The following is a 21705-nucleotide window of genomic DNA, read 5'->3' as shown; positions in this document are numbered from 1 at the left end:
CAAATGATATTCAGCAACATTAAAAAAAACAGAATACCCCTTGAAAGAATTTAACCTAAGGATTCAAGGTTAACAGATTTTCGGAGAAAAAGCATATCATCTATTTTAACGTGTGCAGAAAAAGCAGTGCATAAAACTTGACTTCTTTTAGACTTTAAGGATAACATACTTCACGGTAAAATAAAAAATAAGCAGGAGGAACAGGTAGAAAGATCTATAGAGTCTTCCTTAATATTTGCATATATTTGGGAAAAGACTACAAATGAGTAAACTTTTTTTAAGATGAATTCCTGCCATTGTAAAGCGACTGGCCCTTCATTTCCTTCCTGTGCAGCTATCAAATGTTACCGGAAACCCTTGGAAGTTGTTTGCAGCTATAGCTATTTCCTATTGCACTTTGTTCGGCCTCCGTTCCAGCCACAATAAAATGCCATTTACTTTGATTGAGAAAAAAGTAGTTGTAATGTGATAGTGGACTAGAAGATGGATGGTTACCCAGTATACCTATTAGCTATTACAGCATTTTATGACTTTCCCATGCTTTAGGGATTACTACATATATATGTATATGTATGTATGTATATATATATTTTACATATATATACATATATATCACTCTATCTGCAATTAAAAAACATTTCTTATGCTGAACATAAAATAATCCTACATGTAAACAAATGAATGAAAATAAATCTCTTCTCATATTTCAACCTTGGTAACTAATGTTCTACTACTATTCTTTAAAGAATAATTTTAATAACCTGGAGAAGCAAAACACAGCTCTCATCTTTTTTAAGTATTCACTGCTTAGAGCAATGGGAAATAAATTTAATTTTTACTTCAGGAATATTAAATAGTGTACCACCTCAGAAATAAATCAACAATTCAACCAGTCCAACTAGTAAATACATCACTATATCAGGGGTGAGAAAACTACTGCCAACCTGATTTTGTATCGCTTACAAGCTAAGAACAGCTTTTATATTCTTAAATGACCAGAAAAAAAAACAAAAGAATATATTGTGACACATGAAAAGTGTATGAAATTCAAATTACAACGTCCATAAATAAAGTTTTATTGGCACACAGCCATACTCATTCATTTCCATGTTGTCTAGGGCTGCTTTCGCTCTACAGTGACAGAGCTGAGTGGCTGTGACAGAGGCTGTATGACCTGCAAAGGCTAAAATATTTCATACCTGGCCCTTCACAGAAAACGTTTAACGATCCTTGCAGTACACGGTTAATAAGACTAAGTTTAAACACTTAGTGTTACTTACAGGCTTCGTGCTTTTTGGTCTGAAAATATCACTAGAAATAAGATTAGCCTAAAAAGCAACCATCATACAATTCAGAAATTCCTTAACACAAAAAACAGAGAAGGTAAGAAAAACCGGATCCCAAACCACATTTACATCACAAACCCAAAAGCAAATCAAGTGAATGTGGGATTCTGCACCCAGAAGTAGCAGTTATGAAACCCGCGTCCTTCTGGCTCTGACCTCGGGTGGCCTTCACCTCTCTCTGAAGTCATATAATTACTTGAAAAATGGGGAAGACAGCAGACTCTTGGCATTTGTAATCTCTACTCGTCTCACAGGGTTTCTTGTAAAGATTAAGTATGTGAGGTTGCTTTAATACATAAAGTGCAATGTGCATAATAAGCTACATGTGTCACTGCCCTTCTGGCTCTGAGAGAAAGTTTTATTCCAACCTGATCTAAAAGTGAGGTCAAGAGTGGAAGAGTGGTAAAAGAAAGACCAGAAATAGCACAGAAGAGTAGCAGAAGAGGGAAAGCCAAGGTTTGCTGGTTCCCTCTTTGGCTGTCTCCTTCAAGCTCAACTCTCAAAGGTGACAGGCATGAGACAGCCTTTGGAAATCAGCCCAAAGAGAGAGAACCAGTGTGGCTTACAAGATTCCAACAGTGCAACATGCTCCAGATCCGATAATGAGAAGAGATTTAGAGTAAAGATCAGCCTCCAAAATATATGAAATTTTAACTCTACAGAATTGATAAGGGAAAGGTAAGAAAACAGTAAGCTGAAACAGCCTCAATACAGTTTTTAAACCATTTAAAATTTCAAGTAGATGGAAACAGATTCAACAGTTGTCGAAAGAAGCTAAACCCTTTGAAGATGCTCACGCAGACACACGGAAATCACATCCACAAACATATATATTCAAAAAGCATGCCTCTACTTAATACACATTTCTGATGAATTTATTTTTACCCATAAAAAGTTCTCAGAGTATTTGTTCCCACACAGGAAGATCTACCTCAATGAATGAGAAGATAAAAAAAAAAAATTTACTAGACAATATAAAATCAGTGGGTCGGTGAAATGGGTGGTGAAAGGTACATGGATATGTACCTATATTCTTATAATAATGTGGTAATTTTTCTAAGGCACAGCCTCTAATACTAATAATACTGTTAAGGGAAAAACCCAAGATGTTTATCACTGTATACAGTATGCTACTACCCATGTAAAAAGAAAAAATAATGTATTCTTGTTTGGATATGAGTAAAAGAAATGACAAATAGTAGTTTCCCCAAAGTGTTTTAAAATGTAGGTTTTATTATTAAAGAACGGTGAGGCCACCAGATCAGGAGACCACTGTCACTGAAAAGATAGTTTCTTATTCACAACACCCGAGATAAGAGGGCGTGCCACGCACACCGCACAGGGCCACAAGAGCCTGCACTGGGGTCGGTCTGGAGGCTGAAGGAGCAAGGAGAAAGCATGCACCAGAGCCTTTCCTGTGGTTTCCACAGAAAGGACAAGGTGACTCGGCACGAGCAGGTTTAGAATTGGCTGGTATGAATTATTTCAATGGGCTCTGGTACTCACTTCGTGCATGAATCTCAGAGTAAATATGCTGAGTGTAAGAATCTTTACCAAAAAAAAAAAAAAAAGTATACACTCTGTGAGTCTAATTGTAGAACATTTTAGGGAGCACAAACTAATACGCAGTGACCGAAAGCAGATGAGTGGTTGCCTGGGGGTGGGAGCAGAGAGCAGTATCGGGGAGGGGATACAGAGAGGCATGGCAAAACTTTGGGGAGCAACAGGTAGGTTCACTACTTGACTGTGGCGATGGTTTCAGTGTTGGATAGCTATGTGAAAACTCATTAAATTGCAGCCTTTAACTATGTGCAATTTATTATATGTCAATTACACTTCAATAAAACTTTTAAAATAAAGAGCAATACTTACTTCATGTCCAAAACCTGGAAAATACCAACACAGAGGTAAGGGAATAAAAGTGTGGTCTTTTCTAAAGCACATACAAGCCCCAAGTGAACACTTGAAAATTATATGCCAGTTTTAAGTTACATATCAGGCCTCAAAAGTTCAAATTGATAACAATGACTAAAAAGACACTTTGCTGAGGTTGCTCCACTTTGCTGAGGTTACTCGTGGAGAATGAAGCCTGTGAGTGCACACTGGTCCCCATTGTTTGGGGCCCTCCTTCTTCTCTGTCCTTGACACTCCGCAAAGGAAGCTGCGACGTATGTGTCTGCAGGAGCTGGGCAGTCAGGGCTCGGACAGCCCAACACTCTAGGCTCTTGTCTCTCTCCCACCTCGAGCAACCACACAATTTTTGTTAAAAGAAGCAAATTTACCCTGATACTGAACATAATCAAACAAACGATGTTATAAGAATTTCTGGTGTCAACAAAAGTGTGTGTGTCAGGAAAGGAAAATGAATCAAGTCTCTTTTGCTTGTACCCTCTGTAGAAGGAAACACCCTGCCACCCACCACCCCTTAGAAACAACACAGGAGGAACCATCTGAGATGCAGACAGAAAGGCAGTTCCAGGCACAAAAACTTTGACTAGAACACAAAATACATTTAAAAATGTTCATCCAAACTTGTCGTTGAGAATCCCCCATTCAGATTATCAAACCCGGTCCTAGCAAGGTTTTCTTTTCTGTTTTTTAAATTACACGTCATACTATGACAAAAGGAGAGAAAGGTCGGGAGGGATGTTTCCTCCTCTCCAAAAGGACTTAGTGAGGTCATCTGATTTAAGTTTATACAAAACATGCCAAGGGACTGTATGCAGACTCTCCAAATTAGGTCATTATTTATAAAAATAGCGTAAATATTATCCTTTAACCCTTCTTCTGGTATTTATGCTTTTCCACCAAGCATAGCCCTTCTCTCACACACTCATCTAACTCGATCTCTTGGCCTCACCACTCCTTCACACTGTCCCAACTTGAAGAACATCCCCTACCTCTTGTCCACCCATCCACTTTACTACTTTCAGAATCAGCACACTAACTTTTCCAAGGGGCCTCATCCTCCTAACTACACCACCACATGAGTCATCATCAGTTCCACAGTTCCTCCAGAGGCACTGACTAGCACCTGGGCACACATCTCACACCCACCTGTCTCTCTTTGCTATTTCACTTACGTAGACTACATACTCTCAAAGCATCTCTTAACATGCTGGATACACAGCAGAAGCTCAATAAACGCTCGATGTGTAAACATACAATTTGAATGGCAATGAATTCCGGCTTTCTCCAGTCTGCTGGATGTTGTGATCATCACCAGGGTCCTAAATTTCTCTTTACCACTAAGGGGCAAGCAGACGCATTTTACCTTGTCAAATTTGTTTATCCAAAGGAGAGGCACAGATTTGTCAATCTACTGAGACCTTGGTTATCTCATGTAGAGATAACAGAGCAAAGGTAACTAACACCTGCAAGTGGGAGAGGCCGTGGCATCCTTCCTGGAAGTGACGCTGAGCACGCATGCACGCACTCGCCTTAACAGGCCTGCAGAAATGCTCAGCGCTAGTCACAAGATGTGAGGACCTGGGAGCCAGTTTTCTCCAAGATCCCAGAGGTAAAGCCTCACTACTGTCCACATCTCCTGATTTCCAGCCCAGTGATTTTCTCGCTCCGCCATTAATAATCAAGTAACATGATTTAGGGTCCGCAGGTGGTCTGATGGGTCAGCACATCACAGGAACTTTCTTCCACCAGGCTGTCTTTTACCAGCTTTCATAATCTGGCCCCCAATAATACTGAGGCTGTATTTACTATATTCTTTTATAATGCCCATGCTAAAATATGGTTATTTCTCAGTCTTTAGAGACTTCAGGTGACTTGTGGAATAATCAAATTTCTCTATTAAACACACAGTTTATTACATACTTCATAACAAATATTCCTGAGTGCTAACTATGGTTATTTTCCACTACTATCTGCCTTCAACTCATATAAAAATAAAACCTCTCTGTAGTCTCATGGCTTTTCCCCTGCTATCCTATCAGCAGGATGCATATGCTACCCACCCAGGGGTCTGGGAGCTAGCTATGGACTCCTGAAAGGGATTTCTACTCCCTGAAGATAAGGAAGAGCTTAGAAGTCTCGGCAGACATCTCTTTTAAAGAGTTGTCAGAATAGGGCTTCCCTGGTGGTGCAGTGGTTGAGAGTCCGCCTGCCGATGCAGGGGACGCGGGTTCGTGCCCCGGTCCGGGAAGATCCCACATGCCGCGGAGCGGCTGGGCCCGTGAGCTATGGCCGCTGAGCCTGTGCGTCCGGAGCCTGTGCTCCGCAATGGGAGAGGCCACAACAGTGAGAGGCCCACGTACCGCAAAAAAAAACAAAAAGAGTTGTCAGAATAGACGTAAAGAGAGTAGCAATGCCACATTAATCCCATTTCTATACGACATAACACAACAGCAGTGTCATCATCATTTCAGAGGCCTGAGATGACCAGGCTATCAAGGCTCCCCACAGTAGCTCTAACTTATATAATTATAATGGCATAATTATCTCAAGGAAAAAGTAAATCCTAATACAGTCAAAATAAATCTTGTTGACTTGTAGCAATCAAGAAAGACAGTCTATATGATAGGTTGGAATATGGTGACAAGAGGTTTAAAAACTAACATTTTAATGTACTTTTTAAGACACAAAATATTACATACACACATGTTCCCTTATCAGGTTATCTTTCTACAGCCATTTTGGTACAGATATTGAACTCAAGCTCCCTTCCACCTCAAGAACTGCTTCCTCTTAAGTTCAACAAAGGAAATTATGAAATAAGAATTGCACCAAAAAAAAAAAAACTGGCAAGGAAGCTGAGAATGCCTCCTTAACTTTGGTTTTTGTATATTATTTCTTTGACATATCAAAAAGACAACCCAGTAACTGAACAGGCCAGCTCCCTCAGAATAAGACATAATGAGCAAAGACATGATAGAGGCATGCAAATTATAAATCTACCACTTTAGAATCTGTAACTGGATCCTATGAAAAAGTACTGAATCACCAAAAATCTGGGTTCAAAGGCCAGTGATCTACTTCATGAGAAGTTTTATGTTCCTACAAATAAATTGTCCTCTCAGTGTCATGCGGTGGTTCTTGGTTTAACTCTGATCAAGAAATCAGAGTGCAACCCTCCACTTGTAAAGTTTTCATGTATAAATGATAGCTAACTTTTCACTACACAAATGATAGCTATGTTGAACCTTTGTGTGTGTGTGTGTGTGAAATAGTAAAAAAGAGAACCAAGACTTCAGAAAAAAGTTGATGCATTATCAAATGTAAAAAAATAAATATTTGAAGTTTATAAGGATTTTGGAAGAGGATTTTGGAGTCAAGGAGCTACCTACTTAGAAAAAGGGTTCAGACACTGAGAGGAGAAAACAGTTAGAAGGAAAACTTGAGGTATGAGTTCAAGAAAGTAACTGCTCCCAAACTGAAAATTATTTAATCCGGATCCTCTACTGCCTAAAGAGACATAGCACTGCTCTAAGGAAAAATTCCAAAACAACATTAAAAAAAAAAAAAAAAAACTGTGAATTGTGAAATAAACTCGATGTTTTTCATAAAAAGTAGAGTTTGGAAAATTTAGCAGCAGTAGAATTTGCGGTTAAGTTTAAAATGTATCACTAATTTAGGAACTATTAATGAAACTACAATATTTGCTTTTTAACCTGCAAGTGAAACTCTACTAATGAGAAAAATAGTTTTATAAAAGCAAATTCAAAGAAAAAAAAAACTGGGGATAAAATTTTCATAAGGGAATAAAGGCTTGTCTTGAGTAACTCAAAAGGGAAACGATTTATCAAAAACTAAATAAAAGTGGCAAATAAAGAAACAATTCTTAAATTTCCCCATATCAAGAGCATATAAGCATGAATATTTCATACATAATATTAACACATACCTGTCTTAGGATTTATTGAAAAAAATCCTTGTGGATTTCCGCTTGTAATTTTGTATGTCAGCTTGTCATCAGAGCTAGAATCTGGATCAAATGCCTCAATCTGGACCACAGACATATCCTTGGGAGAGTTTTCCATTATTTCCGGATAATAAACAGGCTCTGAAGTCTGCGGCGCATTGTCGTTCACATCCTCCAGCTCTATATAGACCTCTACAAAGGAGGAAAGGGGCACGACGCCCTGATCAGATGCGTAGACCGTTAGCCAGTAATGGGAGGTGGATTCGCGGTCCAGTCGACCTGAAGTCTCTATAACACCTAGAGGACGAAGAAGAGAAGCATGAAGTAGCCTGTCAACCATCACCGCCAACAGTCACTCTGAGAAAGCATCAGCCTAAATGACAACTCTTACGCCTTAAGCCTTACGGAAGGCTTCTGTGTCACAGCGGTGCGATCTTAAGCCAATTGTCTAATCTCTCTGTGCCTCAGTTTCCTTTCCTATAAAATGGAGTAATAAGAGTAGTGTGTTCCTAGGTTGATGAAATGAACTAACACATATAATGATTAGAATATAGCACTTGGCACGTAATATTGGTTATATAAGTATTTGTCATTATTAGTATTAGGTGCCAGGCACTATGTGGGGCACTTTACAACTATTATCTTATTTAAGTCTCAAAACCACCCAAAGAAATGAATGGGCAAATATGGTCTCTTGTGTCCTGAAACCCGTCAGTTTCTTTTAATCACCTTAAGCAAATGGCAAGACAACCAGGATGCTAAAAATATAAATTTTCCTACCACATTATAAGCTCCACAGGAGCAGAGACCACATCCTTCTAAATGCCCGTTTACCCAGCACATTACCCAAAGCCCAATAATTATTTATTAAATGAACAAAAATGAATGGATATATTAACTGGAGTTGATACAGAAAAGTCCTCAAATGGGATCCAAACTAGGACACATTTCTCATTAAGTCAACTAGTAAGAGATGGAATTATAAAATTACAAAAAAAGTTAGAATGTCTGTAATGTTTTGGCCCAGCCACTGAAACCACGTGAAATCTTATTTAATCTCAAGATTAACCTATTCTCAGGATGATTAACAGTGGAAATATCCATTTCTCTTGGGCAAATCCCACCTTTTTATTCAATGGTGTAAACTTGTCCTTTGGCTTTCCCAAAATACATCACTGGATTTTTTTCTTGTGCAATAATCATTCTGAATTAACACTATTTTTAGGGTTCAACATGATCCAGGTTGAACTATGGAAATCCTACAACTTTAAAATCACTGAAGCTTCCCATTTAACGCAAAATACTATGGGAAAAATAACAAATATCAATTTAACCTGTGCTCAAAAATGAAACAGTATTTATCTCAACTAAATATATACATCTGTATTTCTTGATCATGTAAATTTAAATATTTGCTTATTTGAGGTTAATATCACAAAAAAACCTCATTTATTTTGAATGTTAGATAATTATATCTAACACTCCCCAAAAGGTTTACAACTTACAAACAGTAAACCTAAATATTATAATGTGAAATAGATTATCATAAAATGAATGTGTATTGCTATTCAGAAGCATTATTAACTACTGCTTCACTATTTCTTTGCAAACCCTCAAAATGGATCTCCTCCTAGAAATATGGAACAAATCCTCAGAACTCTTAAATAAAAAAGGAGCTAGCTGGTCTCTCCATGCAGCAGACAACTCAAACACGTTTTCCTTTTTCTCTGGTCCGAACATAAGTCTATGCATACTCAATCTGTTCACCAAATTATATTTGTTTTTAGCCTGAAAGAAGAGTGCCCTTAGTAACCAAGTGAAAATAATCTTTTCCAGTTTTTCTTTGTCTCACTCCCATCAACCGATACAAAGGACGCCAGGGAACAGTTCTAAGAGGATTACATATTAATAAATGAATGTACATATGCTTCTCTTGTTTCTGCCATGTCATTAAAATGTAACATAATTCATTTGGCAGGTGAAGTATTATTAGAAAATTTAAAGACAGGTACGTGGTACTTGTATTCACCTCTTTTGAGTTCTAATCCTCCAACAGTTCATGCTGCTATCCACTTTTAAAAACTGTGTCCCTCTCAACGTCATTTGTAGGCATTTAATAACAATAATTAGGAAAAATTTTGTCAGCCTTTTTGATACGTCAGGTACTATAACTGTCTTACACGCATTATTTTATTCATTCCTTATATCCAACCTGCCCATATATGTGGTGTTATTATCCCCATTTCATGAATGAAAAACTCAGATTAAGAGTGATGAGGAACTTTCCCAGGGTCATAGTAAATGGCAGAGCTGGAGCTCAAACACTAGGAATCTCTGACTTCAGGGCCACCAAAATTCCATCTGTCTTACTGTTAGTATGACAAAAGTTCAGTCAACAAAATTTAACATGAAAACTCTGAAAAGACAAGTCAAACCTCATACTTTGTCCATTTTTTTGCATGTCAGTATTCAGAAGGAGTTTATTAAGTGAACATTCACATACAATAGCTTCTTTTAGTGTCAGGATGGAAGGAAAGAAAGAGGTAGAAAATGCAAATACATAATAAGAATTAAATCACAGACAAAAACAGTTATTTATTTTCCATCAAGTTCCACTTGGAGTCTGGTCTGTGTCCTGACTAGTGTACAATTATGGGATGGATGTTTCTGCTGGGAAGAGCCCCTCTCCCCCAATCAACCTAGCAACTGAGGGGGTAGCCACACCCTTCTGTGCATGACCTCTGAGCCACAGTCAGGAGGGAAAGTTTCCAAGTCCCAGGTAATCTCCAGATACTACCAACAGTTCAAAGTGAGACTCCAAAGTAGCTCTACTCAAATATGGAAGAAACTAGAATTGTATTAATTAGTAATTAAATATGCATAAGTGATGTTCATATTTCATGAATTCTTAAACTGTATATTTTTATATATATTTCATATAGTGATTGCTAAGATGTTCATGTTTTGATGTACTTTAATTATTACGTTCTTATAAAAAGAAAGAACAAAATTACTACAGCTTATAGATAACTAAGAAATAAAGTGAATTTTTAACTGCCAAAGGGAAAGGAGGACATACTGAATAACTTCTTCTAACCAAAATGCTCAAATAATAATACAAATAAATTTACTGTATTTATATATAATAATTTAATAATGCACTTACTGTATGTCAAGGACTTCACTAGGTGCTTTACATGTATTAAATCGTTTAAAGAACACTGGAATCACATGATTTTCATCGTGGCTTCACAAATGAGGAGACAGAAGCTTAGATAAAGTCAGCGAACGGCCCAAGCCTTACCGTGATGAGGAAGCACAGCCATGGTCAGTCAACAATAAAGTGGTGGAATCGAGATTTGAATCAGACAGTCTGACTCCAGAACTTAGGCTCTTCACCATCAGGCTACACTGTCATCATTAGCCACAGAATCATCTCACACACTCCACAGCAGCAAGGATGCTGGAGACCAAGGAGCGGGGTGGGGGGCTGCCATGATGAGAGGCTACAAGCAGTTTTCCACTACTGAGATAAGGGTCTTCCCCACACTTAAAGGACAATAAAGAAGAAACGATTCCAGGGCTCTGCTTCACAGTGGTTCAGGGGCTAGTGCCTAAGCACTATTTTAATTGCGGATTCTAATTCTAAGCACTATTCTAAAAGCATAAAGTAGGTGGGAAAAGACCATACTTATGCAAAGGGATTTTGTGTTCTGCTTTTTAATCTGTCTGCTCAGTCACAAGATACATCCCTGCGAGACCCCCAGGCAGAAACTTTTGCAACAGGCAGAACTGAGCTCCCATTTTGAATCTAGGAAGAACTGACCACAGGTCCAGGAACAGCTAGAAACAGTCTAGATAATCTGGGAAGACAGACTAGTAGTAGATCTAAGCCTTAGCCATTTCAAAACCAAGAATTGGAGACTGACAACCCTTTAGAAATCCTCAAGTACAACTCACTTGTTTTTAAGAAAAGCTGAAATGATTTGCTCAACTTTAGGAAGCTAAACAGGCAGAACGTTGAGAATCTAGAGCAAGGCACCTCCTTAACCAAGGGCTCATCAGAATCCCGATCATTCCTTACGGGGGGTCCCAGTTTCTGAGATGGCCAACATACCAACTACCTAGAAGTCTGGCCAGAGCAGTGTCTATTCTTTCAGTCCTTATTCCTACACCTGTCACTCTTCTTTTCCCAGTCCTTCCTAGAGCCACAACTAGCATGTACAGATGGATTTCTTCTGTACATTCCGTTACCTTAATTCATTAAAAAGAAACAAATTTTCAAAATTCCATTATGAAGACTTCTAACTAGTACCTTTAACACAGGAAAACAACAACTAAGGACCCCTAGGCATCACTGGAAGTGAATCGACCTACTGTGTTCACTCGCAAAACTGCATCCCACTCCCATTTCTCTCAATCCATGATCTTCTACCAACCAACTTTCAGTAACTCCGACTTTTTTGCACACTGGGTTATAAATTCACTTTTCCTGAAACAATTCTCTAAGGAACCAAACAAAACTATAAATACTTAAACTCCAGTTTTAAAGGTATTTCTCTTTAATACATACCCACAATAATACTGCATCTTATTCGGCACATATACACATCCATACACTAACTTCCTGTGGTTCCCCTCCTGTCTTCAAATATCTCCCCCTCTCTCAGCTCCCTTTCTTTCTCTGCCATCTCTGCTCCCATTTTTTATTTCCTCTTTCACTTTCTGGGAGAGCAACAATAGCATGCAAGCAACTAGATGATCCCTAAGCCCAGGCTGTGAGGGAGAAACAAGTGATAGCCCAGGGCTACCACGGCTCCCTCCAGCCAGATGAAAAGAGTCTCAATCAATGCTGTAAAAGAAAAAGCCAGTGAGATGGCTAAAGCAGAAATAACACCTTTCTTGTCAAGAGGTTTTAGCGCACAAGCAGCAGACAAGGTAAGAATGCTGCTGTGAGATTCTACGCTGTATATTTTGAACACAGAAGACAAGTTTAGACAAGTCTGTTATATATGCACCACCCAGCAATGTTATAAGAGATCATTTCTTGGCTTTAATGAAACATGACGGAAGCGAAAAATGCCTAGCTTTCCAATCTCAGGAATACAATGAAGACATTTTCAGGAAAAGTTGTTAATAGAGCTGAAAAATTTGAAAGAAGTTAGAAATCTGGAGCTATTAAATAAAAATATTTATCATTCCAAACATACTCTCTAGGATTTCAAAACTACCACCAGATGTCACTATGGAAACTGATTTTAAATGTGCATACTGTGGAAAAACTGGACTGAAAAAAATAATGCAATGTAATTTTTAAAAGAGCTTGACCAATGTGGCTGAAAATACAGCTCACAGCAAAATTTCTTTCTAGAAGGATTCATTACTGTCCGTATAATTAAACAGGTACTGACGGTGTCTTCCTGTACACGCTGATTATTCAAAGGTTGTAGGATACAGTATTAGTTGCTCAAGTAGACCATCCAAAAGTAAATAAAGGTTTCCAAGAATAACTAATTTCTACTATGTATCCCTGCTCGCTAATGGCCTGTTAACTTGAACACTGGCCTTGGACAGGAACAGCCAGCAGTCCCTCCAACTGCCACTGGCGGGGCAAGATGCTTTCAACAGAGTAATCTTTAAGGCAGAAATAAAAGTTTTATGTAGCCACTATACTGCCAGTGTAGTCACTATACTGCCAAAAATAATTTAACTGACTCAAATTTCCATGGTCACAGAACACCTTTCTTCCTGGAATTTTCCTGTTTTCTTTGTTTAACAGGTCTTGGCCCTCTATCAAGTCCTGGTACCAAAGCTTTCAACAAAACCTTGCTCTTTCAGATTCTTCAGCTACTCCAACTCAAAAATACTTATAATCAGCAACAATCTGGCACCATAAATTTGCAAACCCTACCCTCCTTTCTGATATACCATGTCACATACACTTTTTACTTTTCTGGAACCAAGCTTAAGGCAGCAACCGTATGAAAAGCTTCTTAGTCAATCATAAGAAAAACTAGCATATTGCACAGTTCAACACGTACCTCTCTGCCCTCTCACAGCTAAACACAGAGTAAGTCATATTGTAAAACTATCCCTCCAGGTTAAAGACATGGTACTGATGTCACCAACATCCAATCTTTCAAAAGCAATAACTTGCCATGAGTGTTATTTTGTGAGAAGCCATTTGTGGTTGGGAACACGGCAAACTCAAGTGAAATGGTAATGATGATGGTGATAATATAAAACAAGAGATACATATATAGAGCTCATGATACACCAGCTGCTATTTTAAATATGTCTCAAATCTTTTAATCTCTACAGAAATCCTAAGAAATGGGTAATATGATCATCCCTATTTCAGATGAGGAAACGATGGCAACAACCTGCCCAAAGTCACACAGTTAGTTCATTACTGGTGGAACTTGGATTCAATCCCAAAGAGACTGGCTCCAGACAGTCATGCTGTAACACTTCTGAGTCTCTGGCTGTGTCCTCTGATTGGAGAGAAGCATGAGAGCAACTGAACACAGCCTGCAGTTTCCAGAGAAAGTCCTGGCTTCAAAAGAATGTAAAAATGGAGTGACCAGATGGGAAAAATTGGTTTTGTTGTTTTCCCAACATTTGGGGATCTGGGTAAAGAATCTGATGATGCAAAAACCTTGCTGTTCTGTGCCATTAAAACATTAAGCACATTCCACAGCGTCAGGATAAAAGGGGGACTTGGTTAATTTATAATGGTACATATGACACAGCTTTAAAAAATGATATGTTTAGGGCTTCCCTGGTGGCGCAGTGGTTGAGAGTCCGCCTGCCGATGCAGGGGATTAAAAAAAAAATGATATGTTTATTAATTACAAGGAACAATGTCAACAATATACAAATTGATCAAAAATATAAATCTTTATAAAACTGTACAGAGTACAGCCTTGGTTTTGTTTAGTTCTGTTTCAAAATTAAAAACCACACAAACACACAATTACATGCCCAGGGGGGAAAAAGAAAGGTCTAGAATAAACAAAGTGATGGAGGGACAATAAAGAAAATCAACCAACCTAGTGAACTAAAATTTTTTTTTTTTTTTTGCGGTACGCGGGCCTCTCACTGCTGTGGCCTCTCCCGTTGCGGAGCACAGGCTCCGGACGCGCAGGCTCAGCAGCCATGGCTCACGGGCCCAGCCGCTCCGCGGCATGTGGGATCTTCCCGGACCGGGGCACGAACCCGTGTCCCCTGCATCGGCAGGCGGACTCTCAACCACTGCGCCACCAGGGAAGCCCTAAAATATTTTTTAACTGTAAATTTCTATAACCATGAATTTTAAGTCATATTTAAAATGCATAAGTAAAAAGCCAAATGAAATTTAAGTACCAACAGTCTTTTAAAAGTTTTGCTAGTATAACCTTCTTGCCTCATTTTCCCTTTATATCTTAGATAACACTTTCATCTGTTTCATTTAATCTGAGTCAATGGATAACAATGGATAGCCTGACAGCTTCAACAATTTAATATTCAAAATTATTTATATATGAAACTACTTATAGTGCCAGACCAAAGTTCACCTTTATGAAATAAATTACAATGAGAGCTTAAAAAAAAGAATAAAGAAACTACTTACAAAGTTTTAGGTCTAGGAAATTCTATAATTATATTGTATAGAGTTAGGTCATAAGTTAATAATTAAAGGGAAAGCTTCTTATGTAGTAACTGTCAATCTGTTTTTTCATTATTTAGACTATTTAAATCACTTTAATTAAAATGTATATCTATCAACTCTTTCAATTAAAATTGCTGCAATGACTTTAAAATCAGCTGAGGAAGCTTTCTGACTTGCAAACTTACCAAAACATATTAATTAAGTTCATAATCAGATTTTAAGCATCATGTTTCAAGTCCAGGGATTTCTTTAGCTTTGCAAAGAGCCATTCCCACGTCAAGCTCTGCTAAACCATGTTTTTATGCTTTGTGGAGAACGATTCCAAGTTCAGATTTCCATGTCAGAATCATTAATACTGTTAATGAGGGCTTTCATGGATAAGCTCTCTTAAAAAGGATCATCCTTGGGTATCAAAAATATCATCTGAACACATATTAATTGGATAAAACTATGTACACCAGACAGCCTGTGGAGGCATTAAAATCCAAAGGATACATTTCACATACCAATGGCAATGCTTCTAGCAGTTTGTTTCATATTTTAAAAGCTATTCAAATTCAATGTAGATTACTTTTCCCACCTTACGTTTACTGGATGCAACTCAGCATATGCTTTATATATGCCATTTTTTTGAATCCTCACAATTATTCTGTAAGCTCGATGGTCTCTCCTCAATTTCCATATGCGGATGTAGAGGTTTAGAGTTGAAAAGTCACTGGTCTAAGGTCATTTATTCATCATCATCATAGGAACAGATTAATCAATGAATTAATTAATGAATTCCCTTACCAGTTAGCCATCTAAGCACTTACATTTACTAACTTGTGTAAGCCTCAAAAGTTAAGTAAGTTGCCTTAAGTTACCCAACTAGTTGCAGAGAAGCAAGAATCCAAACCTGGCTGACTAGTCCACAGGCAAAACTCATAACCACCAGGGTGTTCTCTTCTGCTTTTCCTGTTCTTATGGGGTGGCAGAGTTGTGATTCAAAAGACACATCTAACTCAAGCCCTGGCTCTTTCCTTATAAGCCTGGGTAGGCGATCTTCATAAATCTATCACTATTGATGGGGGGGGGGGAAATCAACACATCAACAAGTTTACCAGCACTTGCCCTGGTGGCAGGAATGACATAAATTCAAGTATAAGCCCAACTAAATGTGGGCCAAACAGATCTCTATATAAAGTTCAAGAATCCCATGTGACTAAGTTTAGGATAAAAAAAAGGAAAAAAGGATATAAAAAAGAAGCCACACTGTTCTATATTCAGGAAGCTAGTATATTTATCCTATCATCTTGTTAGGTAAAAATGCAGACTAAGTTTATATTAAATGAAGCATAACAGTTATAAGGCATTATAGAATACTGAATATCACTGTGAGAATATCATAACCAAGTTGTGAATGTGCTTCCCATTACTAACTTTAAAATATTGAGTGGTAGGATCCAGAGTTCTAAGTCTTAAAAATCAGTTGTAAAAGTTTTGTGTCAGATAAAAACTGATGTTTTAAGGAAAACCCCCCTTTGGAAAAGAAATCTTGGTAACTTTAGTCTCCAATACTTAAATAAAGATAATAAATACAGATTTTAAAAAACTGTACCCTACAGTATCTGCTTCATCAAAAAGGAGTTAATGTTTATAGTGGCCTGGATCTTGCTAGAAATTAATCTGGAACCTGGTATTATTGATTTATACTTTCTTTCATTCACTCAACAAACACGTGGTTCCCACTATTTGCCAGGCCTGGTATGAAGTGCTAAAGAAACCAAGAAAAGTAAAACAACATATTACAGGAAAGACAGTTAAATAAAATAGTAATTTATTCCCTCGAACTGCTTTTTGAGAAGGGCAACATAGTATTTTAATGACTAGTTACTTGAATATTATTTTCCATTATTTTATTTCTTGCACAAAAGTCAAAGAAATCCTTTTATAGGTTATGAGTCCCTGACTGAATTTTAGGATGCAACATGTAATTATGCGATTTTTAAAACTATTATAACATTAATTCTATTTTGTGAGAAAAGATAGAGGGAAGATGTGTATATACACTAAAAATGGTGGATTATAGGGATAAGTGAATTTTTTCTTCTTTGTGTTCACATTTTCTAATTTTTCCACAAGAAGTACATATGTGTTGCATAAAAATATTTCTTTAAACCCTCATGTATAAAGGATTAATCCAAAGTATATCAACAGAACTTGAGAAATTTCAGAAATGTACAAACAACCTTTAAAAGTTAAGAGTGACTTCTAGGTTTCCATAAGCCGAGTAACAACTGCCTGAAACACTTGTATTGCAAAGTGTGCTCCAGCACAGAGAAGACAAGGCACTATTCAACGATTCAAATGTCAGTTGAAACAACTATGCCTCAAGCCAAACTCCTTAACGCACTCCCTTGCTAAAGAAGGAATGGAATGAGATTCCTCTGCTACAGTCAAGTATTACACTGGTCACTGTATAAAACACAGCTCTTTCCGAAAGAGACAGTTGTCTCCAGAGTCCTAGAAGGCACCAGGCTGGGAAAAGAGCAAGTTTTCCTTTTTCTAAGGTCTGTTCAAGCTTCTGTAAAACAGATTCTAAACATAGAAAAGTGCAACTATTTATTTTTCTTAAAACCTAAGACCCACATGCAATTCAGCTATGCAGAAGGAAGGTTTGGTTTACATGAACTGAACACCAGTTGAAGCAAATAAAAATCCCTGTATAAATTCCCCCCTTTCCTATCTACTCCCAAGCAGCATTTTTCTTTACTTTTGATCAAATGAATGAAGCAAACCTGTTTCTCTATTAAATTCTATTTTAACCATAAAGCAGTTTTTAACTTAAAAAAATTCATATTAGTTTACAAATTGGTATAATTTAGAGGCAATATTCAGCTACTTTTAATATCCAATTTGCTGCCAAAGCCCAGTCTCTAAAAGAACTCAGTAACTCAGGTGAAGCTAACCTAGTTATGACCTGACCCACTGACACTGATAACTTAGGATAAACTTTGGGTAAACCATGTTTTATGCTAACAAATACTTCAAATTAAATCAAACACCTATAAATAGTGATCTAAATGTATTGCAAGACTTAATTAAACCTTACTAAAATCTTTATTAGGACAACACATCAACTTGTAAATACATATAATCCCCTAGCTTCACCTGTTTTCTAAATTCAGATTTTTTTTTTTTTATGAAGAAAGGTATGAGGGACAGACTTGAATGTACCAGAAGATTCCTAATTTGATATATTTTTAAAAATCACCAAGACAGGGCACACCTGTCTTTACCAGTGGTTTCTAAAACTGGAGGGGAACAACCAAGACTCAACAAATCTAGAATACATAGTACACACTCACAAAGGGAACAACTGTGACCAAGATCTCTCAGTGGTAACCGTGAGGCATAGAGGAATTATACAATCTGCCCTATGCTAAGCAAACAGGAAGCAAACTTCATGAAGTACTCCAAAATACCGAGTGAACGTTAATTCATCATCTCAGAGATGGTGGAGACATAATTCTTAATTGAGACAATAAGAGACTATATAAGAGTAGATTGGTGGGTCTCAAATAGCTGTCATGTGTCTACATTTAAAAAACTAAAGCAGAGAACTGAATTTGAGAAAAATTAACTGTACAGAATAAATAACCACAGTAGTTCTTATATCATCCTGATTCTTAATTCCCTCTGAGGTCAAAGTTGTTCTTTAAAAAAGTAATAAACACTTCATTAAAAAGTGAAATATTTTCTTCTCTAATTCTCCTAACCATTAATAAGATGAAGTGATAACAGAAGACACAGACTATGAAAATAGAGACATCATGAAGCCACAGATATTAGAAAAGTGTATATAATCAAAATTAATCATTAGAAGAAATATATTCAAAAGTGCATAACAGTTAATTACAGGATACTAGTTGTAATTAACTAGTAAAACAGTTACTGAAATGTCTCAGAGATGATATAAAAATATAAATAAAAATAAAACCTTCTTAATTAAAGGTATAACTGACCAAAAGTACAAAACACTAAAAATGTATCTTCCTTAATAGTTAAGTAAATGGCAATTTAATAAAACGGAAGTTTTGGAAATTATCTGTACTTTCCAAAATACTTTTTTTTCATAAAGCTAAATACAAAGGAAAAAAAAAGCATGAGACTTAAACATTACTGGCATTTCTAAAGAAGCTCAAATATTTCTAGCTCATGACAGGCTATTAGATAGATAAGGTCAAAGGAAAGAGGCCAGATGTTCTCTTATCAACTCTTACTGTCTTTTTAAAAATGATTTTTAAGAAACGATTCAATCCTAAACTCCTGGATAGATCTGCCTCTTCATCCAACCATTTATGAAAGAGATGGTGAAGCAATCATATTTTTTCTAGTTATTTTACTTTGGTTGGTTTGCTGTAACAGGCTATTTGTTAAAATCTGAAAAAAAGTCATCTAAATGATCACTTTATAATCTGGTAACTTCTCAACCGTAACTTACAGATCCAGTAAGCTAATCCATTTACTGCTAAATCTACCCATTGATGGAAATAATACATACATATTTCCCAAACGATCTCAGTACCAAATCAGGAAAACGAAACAATTATGTTTGTAAATTTAGTCTCAATTTAACCAAATATTGAATGAATTTTAAAAATGTTCACTTTACTTGCATATTTTGAAATAATGCTGGCATAGCCATGGCTTTAATTATTGTCTTTAAAAGAGAAATTTAACCCAACAGACTAACCCAATCTATTCAAAAGAAATTTGCAAGGGGTCAGAAGTAATAAGAGGAAAAGACTGAGATACCTTTAGCAGAACTGATGTTTTCTAATAGGGAAAACTAACTAATTCAAAAATTCAAAGACGAGAATACATAAAATCTGGAATACATGAAATCTGAAAATGACTGGACTTGTATTTGTGATTATTGATACCACCATAAAACACTTAACATGCTTCTATAATGCACTGTCATTTCTGCAATGTTTCTCTCCTTATCCACCACTTTCCCCCCACCCGCCCCTCAACCCCCAACCCTCTGGAAGAAAACATAATGGGGATCCACTCTCCCAGATACCTTTACCAAGACACAGGGAGGCAGCTGACCTCCTCCGCAAACAGCATTTTATGAGGTTCCAAACTCAAGAGAAGTAAAGCATGAGACTTAGTTATTTTAAATGATCAAACCAAAGAAATAGATAAAATTAAGAATGAAAAGAGTGATAAAAATCATCTAGTCCAGCCTCTAACTTTACAGATGAGGAAGCCAAGGTCTAGACAGTAAAGACTTGTCATTAGGCCACAGAGCTGGAGTCAAAGCCATAAAAGGAACCCCACGCATCCCCTGAAACCCCAACCTACCTTCAAGTGCAGTACCTGGAAGGAAAGTGAAGAGGCTGCCTTAAACCAAATTCCAGTAGGAGTGAAATATGGTTTCTGATTTGTGGGAGAGATGACTGATACCAGGAATAGCAAGAGTCAGTGATACAACCTCAGAGTTAACCATTTGCCATAAATTCTAAGAAAGCTTAAAAAGTACTCCTGGCCCTACCTTACCTTGCTCTCCATGACTCTGACTTAATCACACATCCCAATCACTGATGAAGAATACTACTCATTTCAGAATTAGAGAGGGAAACAGGATTTCCAGACAACGTAGGTTCTATTCTCCAAATCTGTCACTTATAAGTACTAGTCTTCAAGCAATATAATCCATCATTCTTACAGTGTTTTTGTTAACTGTCCCAAGTCTGCATTTTAATAAATGTGTAACTGCTGGTGATTTATTATTGTCAATGCCTCAGTTTCCTTCTGTATAAAATGGGGAGGATAGATGTGTCGTAAGGATTAAGTGATTAGTATTAAAAATAAAGGTAATTACTACTACTAAGTCTATTTTGATGCTTGAGAAGCTAAAGCAAAGCCAAGATTTAGAAAGATTCTTAAAGAGGTATGACACCTGGGCTTCCCTGGTGGTGCAGTGGTTGAGAGTCCGCCTGCTGATGCAGGGGATGTGGGTTCCTGCCCCGGTCCGGGAAGATCCCACATGCCACGGAGCGGTTGGGCCCGTGAGCCATGGCCACTGGGCCTGCGCGTCCGGAGCCTGTGCTCCGCAACGGGAGAGGCCACAACAGTGAGAGGCCCGCGTACCGCAAAAAAAAAAAAAAAAAAAAAAAAAGAGGTATGACACCTTAATCCTTAACCTTGTACTTTACAAGGAAGTTACTACTACTCCAAAGAGAAAACTAGCTAACAGAAACCACATTATGATGAAGTAGTGTTTGAAGCAGAATTATTAGAATCACTTAAAGACCAGGGGACTGACTAAACTAACCTAAGTGCTCTGAATGGAATGCTGCAGAGCAAAAGAAACGTAGACACTTTCCACTGTGGCCACACTTTCCAAAGGGGCACATAAATAAGCTGTTTCGACTAACAGTATAAAAAATATGTTAAAATGTGCACAGCATGCATCCAGACTGCTGAAGTGGTCACTGAGGTCTAAGCTATAAAGTCTCATTTCAAATATGACATGATAATCAAAACTAGGAAAAAATCAAATTAGAAATGTCTGGAGCAAAGACAGAAAACATTATGTCCATCGCTGCCCCTGATATTATCTCCTTCCCCATTTATGTGCATCAAATTTTGATCAAGTTTCATCAAATTTCCAAGAGTCATTACAGATTTACAAGTTAAAGCTAACCAAGTTCAATCGAAGTCATTCCTAGAATATACCATACTTACTAAAAAAAATTTAAAGACTAAACTGTATACCTATATTACAGTTAATCCCTTTGTCTCCAAAGGTACAAAATTATCAGTATCATATGGAAATAAGG

The 21705-nt window shown here is 37.3% G+C and overlaps 1 protein-coding gene across 3 annotated transcripts in view; it reads right to left on the bottom strand.

Annotated features, from left to right (window-relative positions):
* FAT1 (FAT atypical cadherin 1) overlaps nt 1-21705 on the bottom strand; it is a 120165-nt gene that overhangs the window by 57801 nt on the left and 40659 nt on the right. For all 3 annotated transcript variants that reach the window (XM_033400687.2, XM_033400688.2, XM_004277189.4), the window contains exon 3: nt 7204-7518. In XM_033400687.2, the coding sequence (XP_033256578.2) occupies nt 7204-7518 (315 nt within the window). The remainder of the gene's footprint in view (nt 1-7203; nt 7519-21705) is intronic.

Source organism: Orcinus orca, chromosome 21 (assembly GCF_937001465.1).
Source record: "Orcinus orca chromosome 21, mOrcOrc1.1, whole genome shotgun sequence".
Taxonomy (NCBI): Eukaryota; Metazoa; Chordata; class Mammalia; order Artiodactyla; family Delphinidae; genus Orcinus; species Orcinus orca.
Note: the sequence above shows the minus strand (reverse complement) of the source record. Positions and strands in the feature narration are given on the sequence as shown.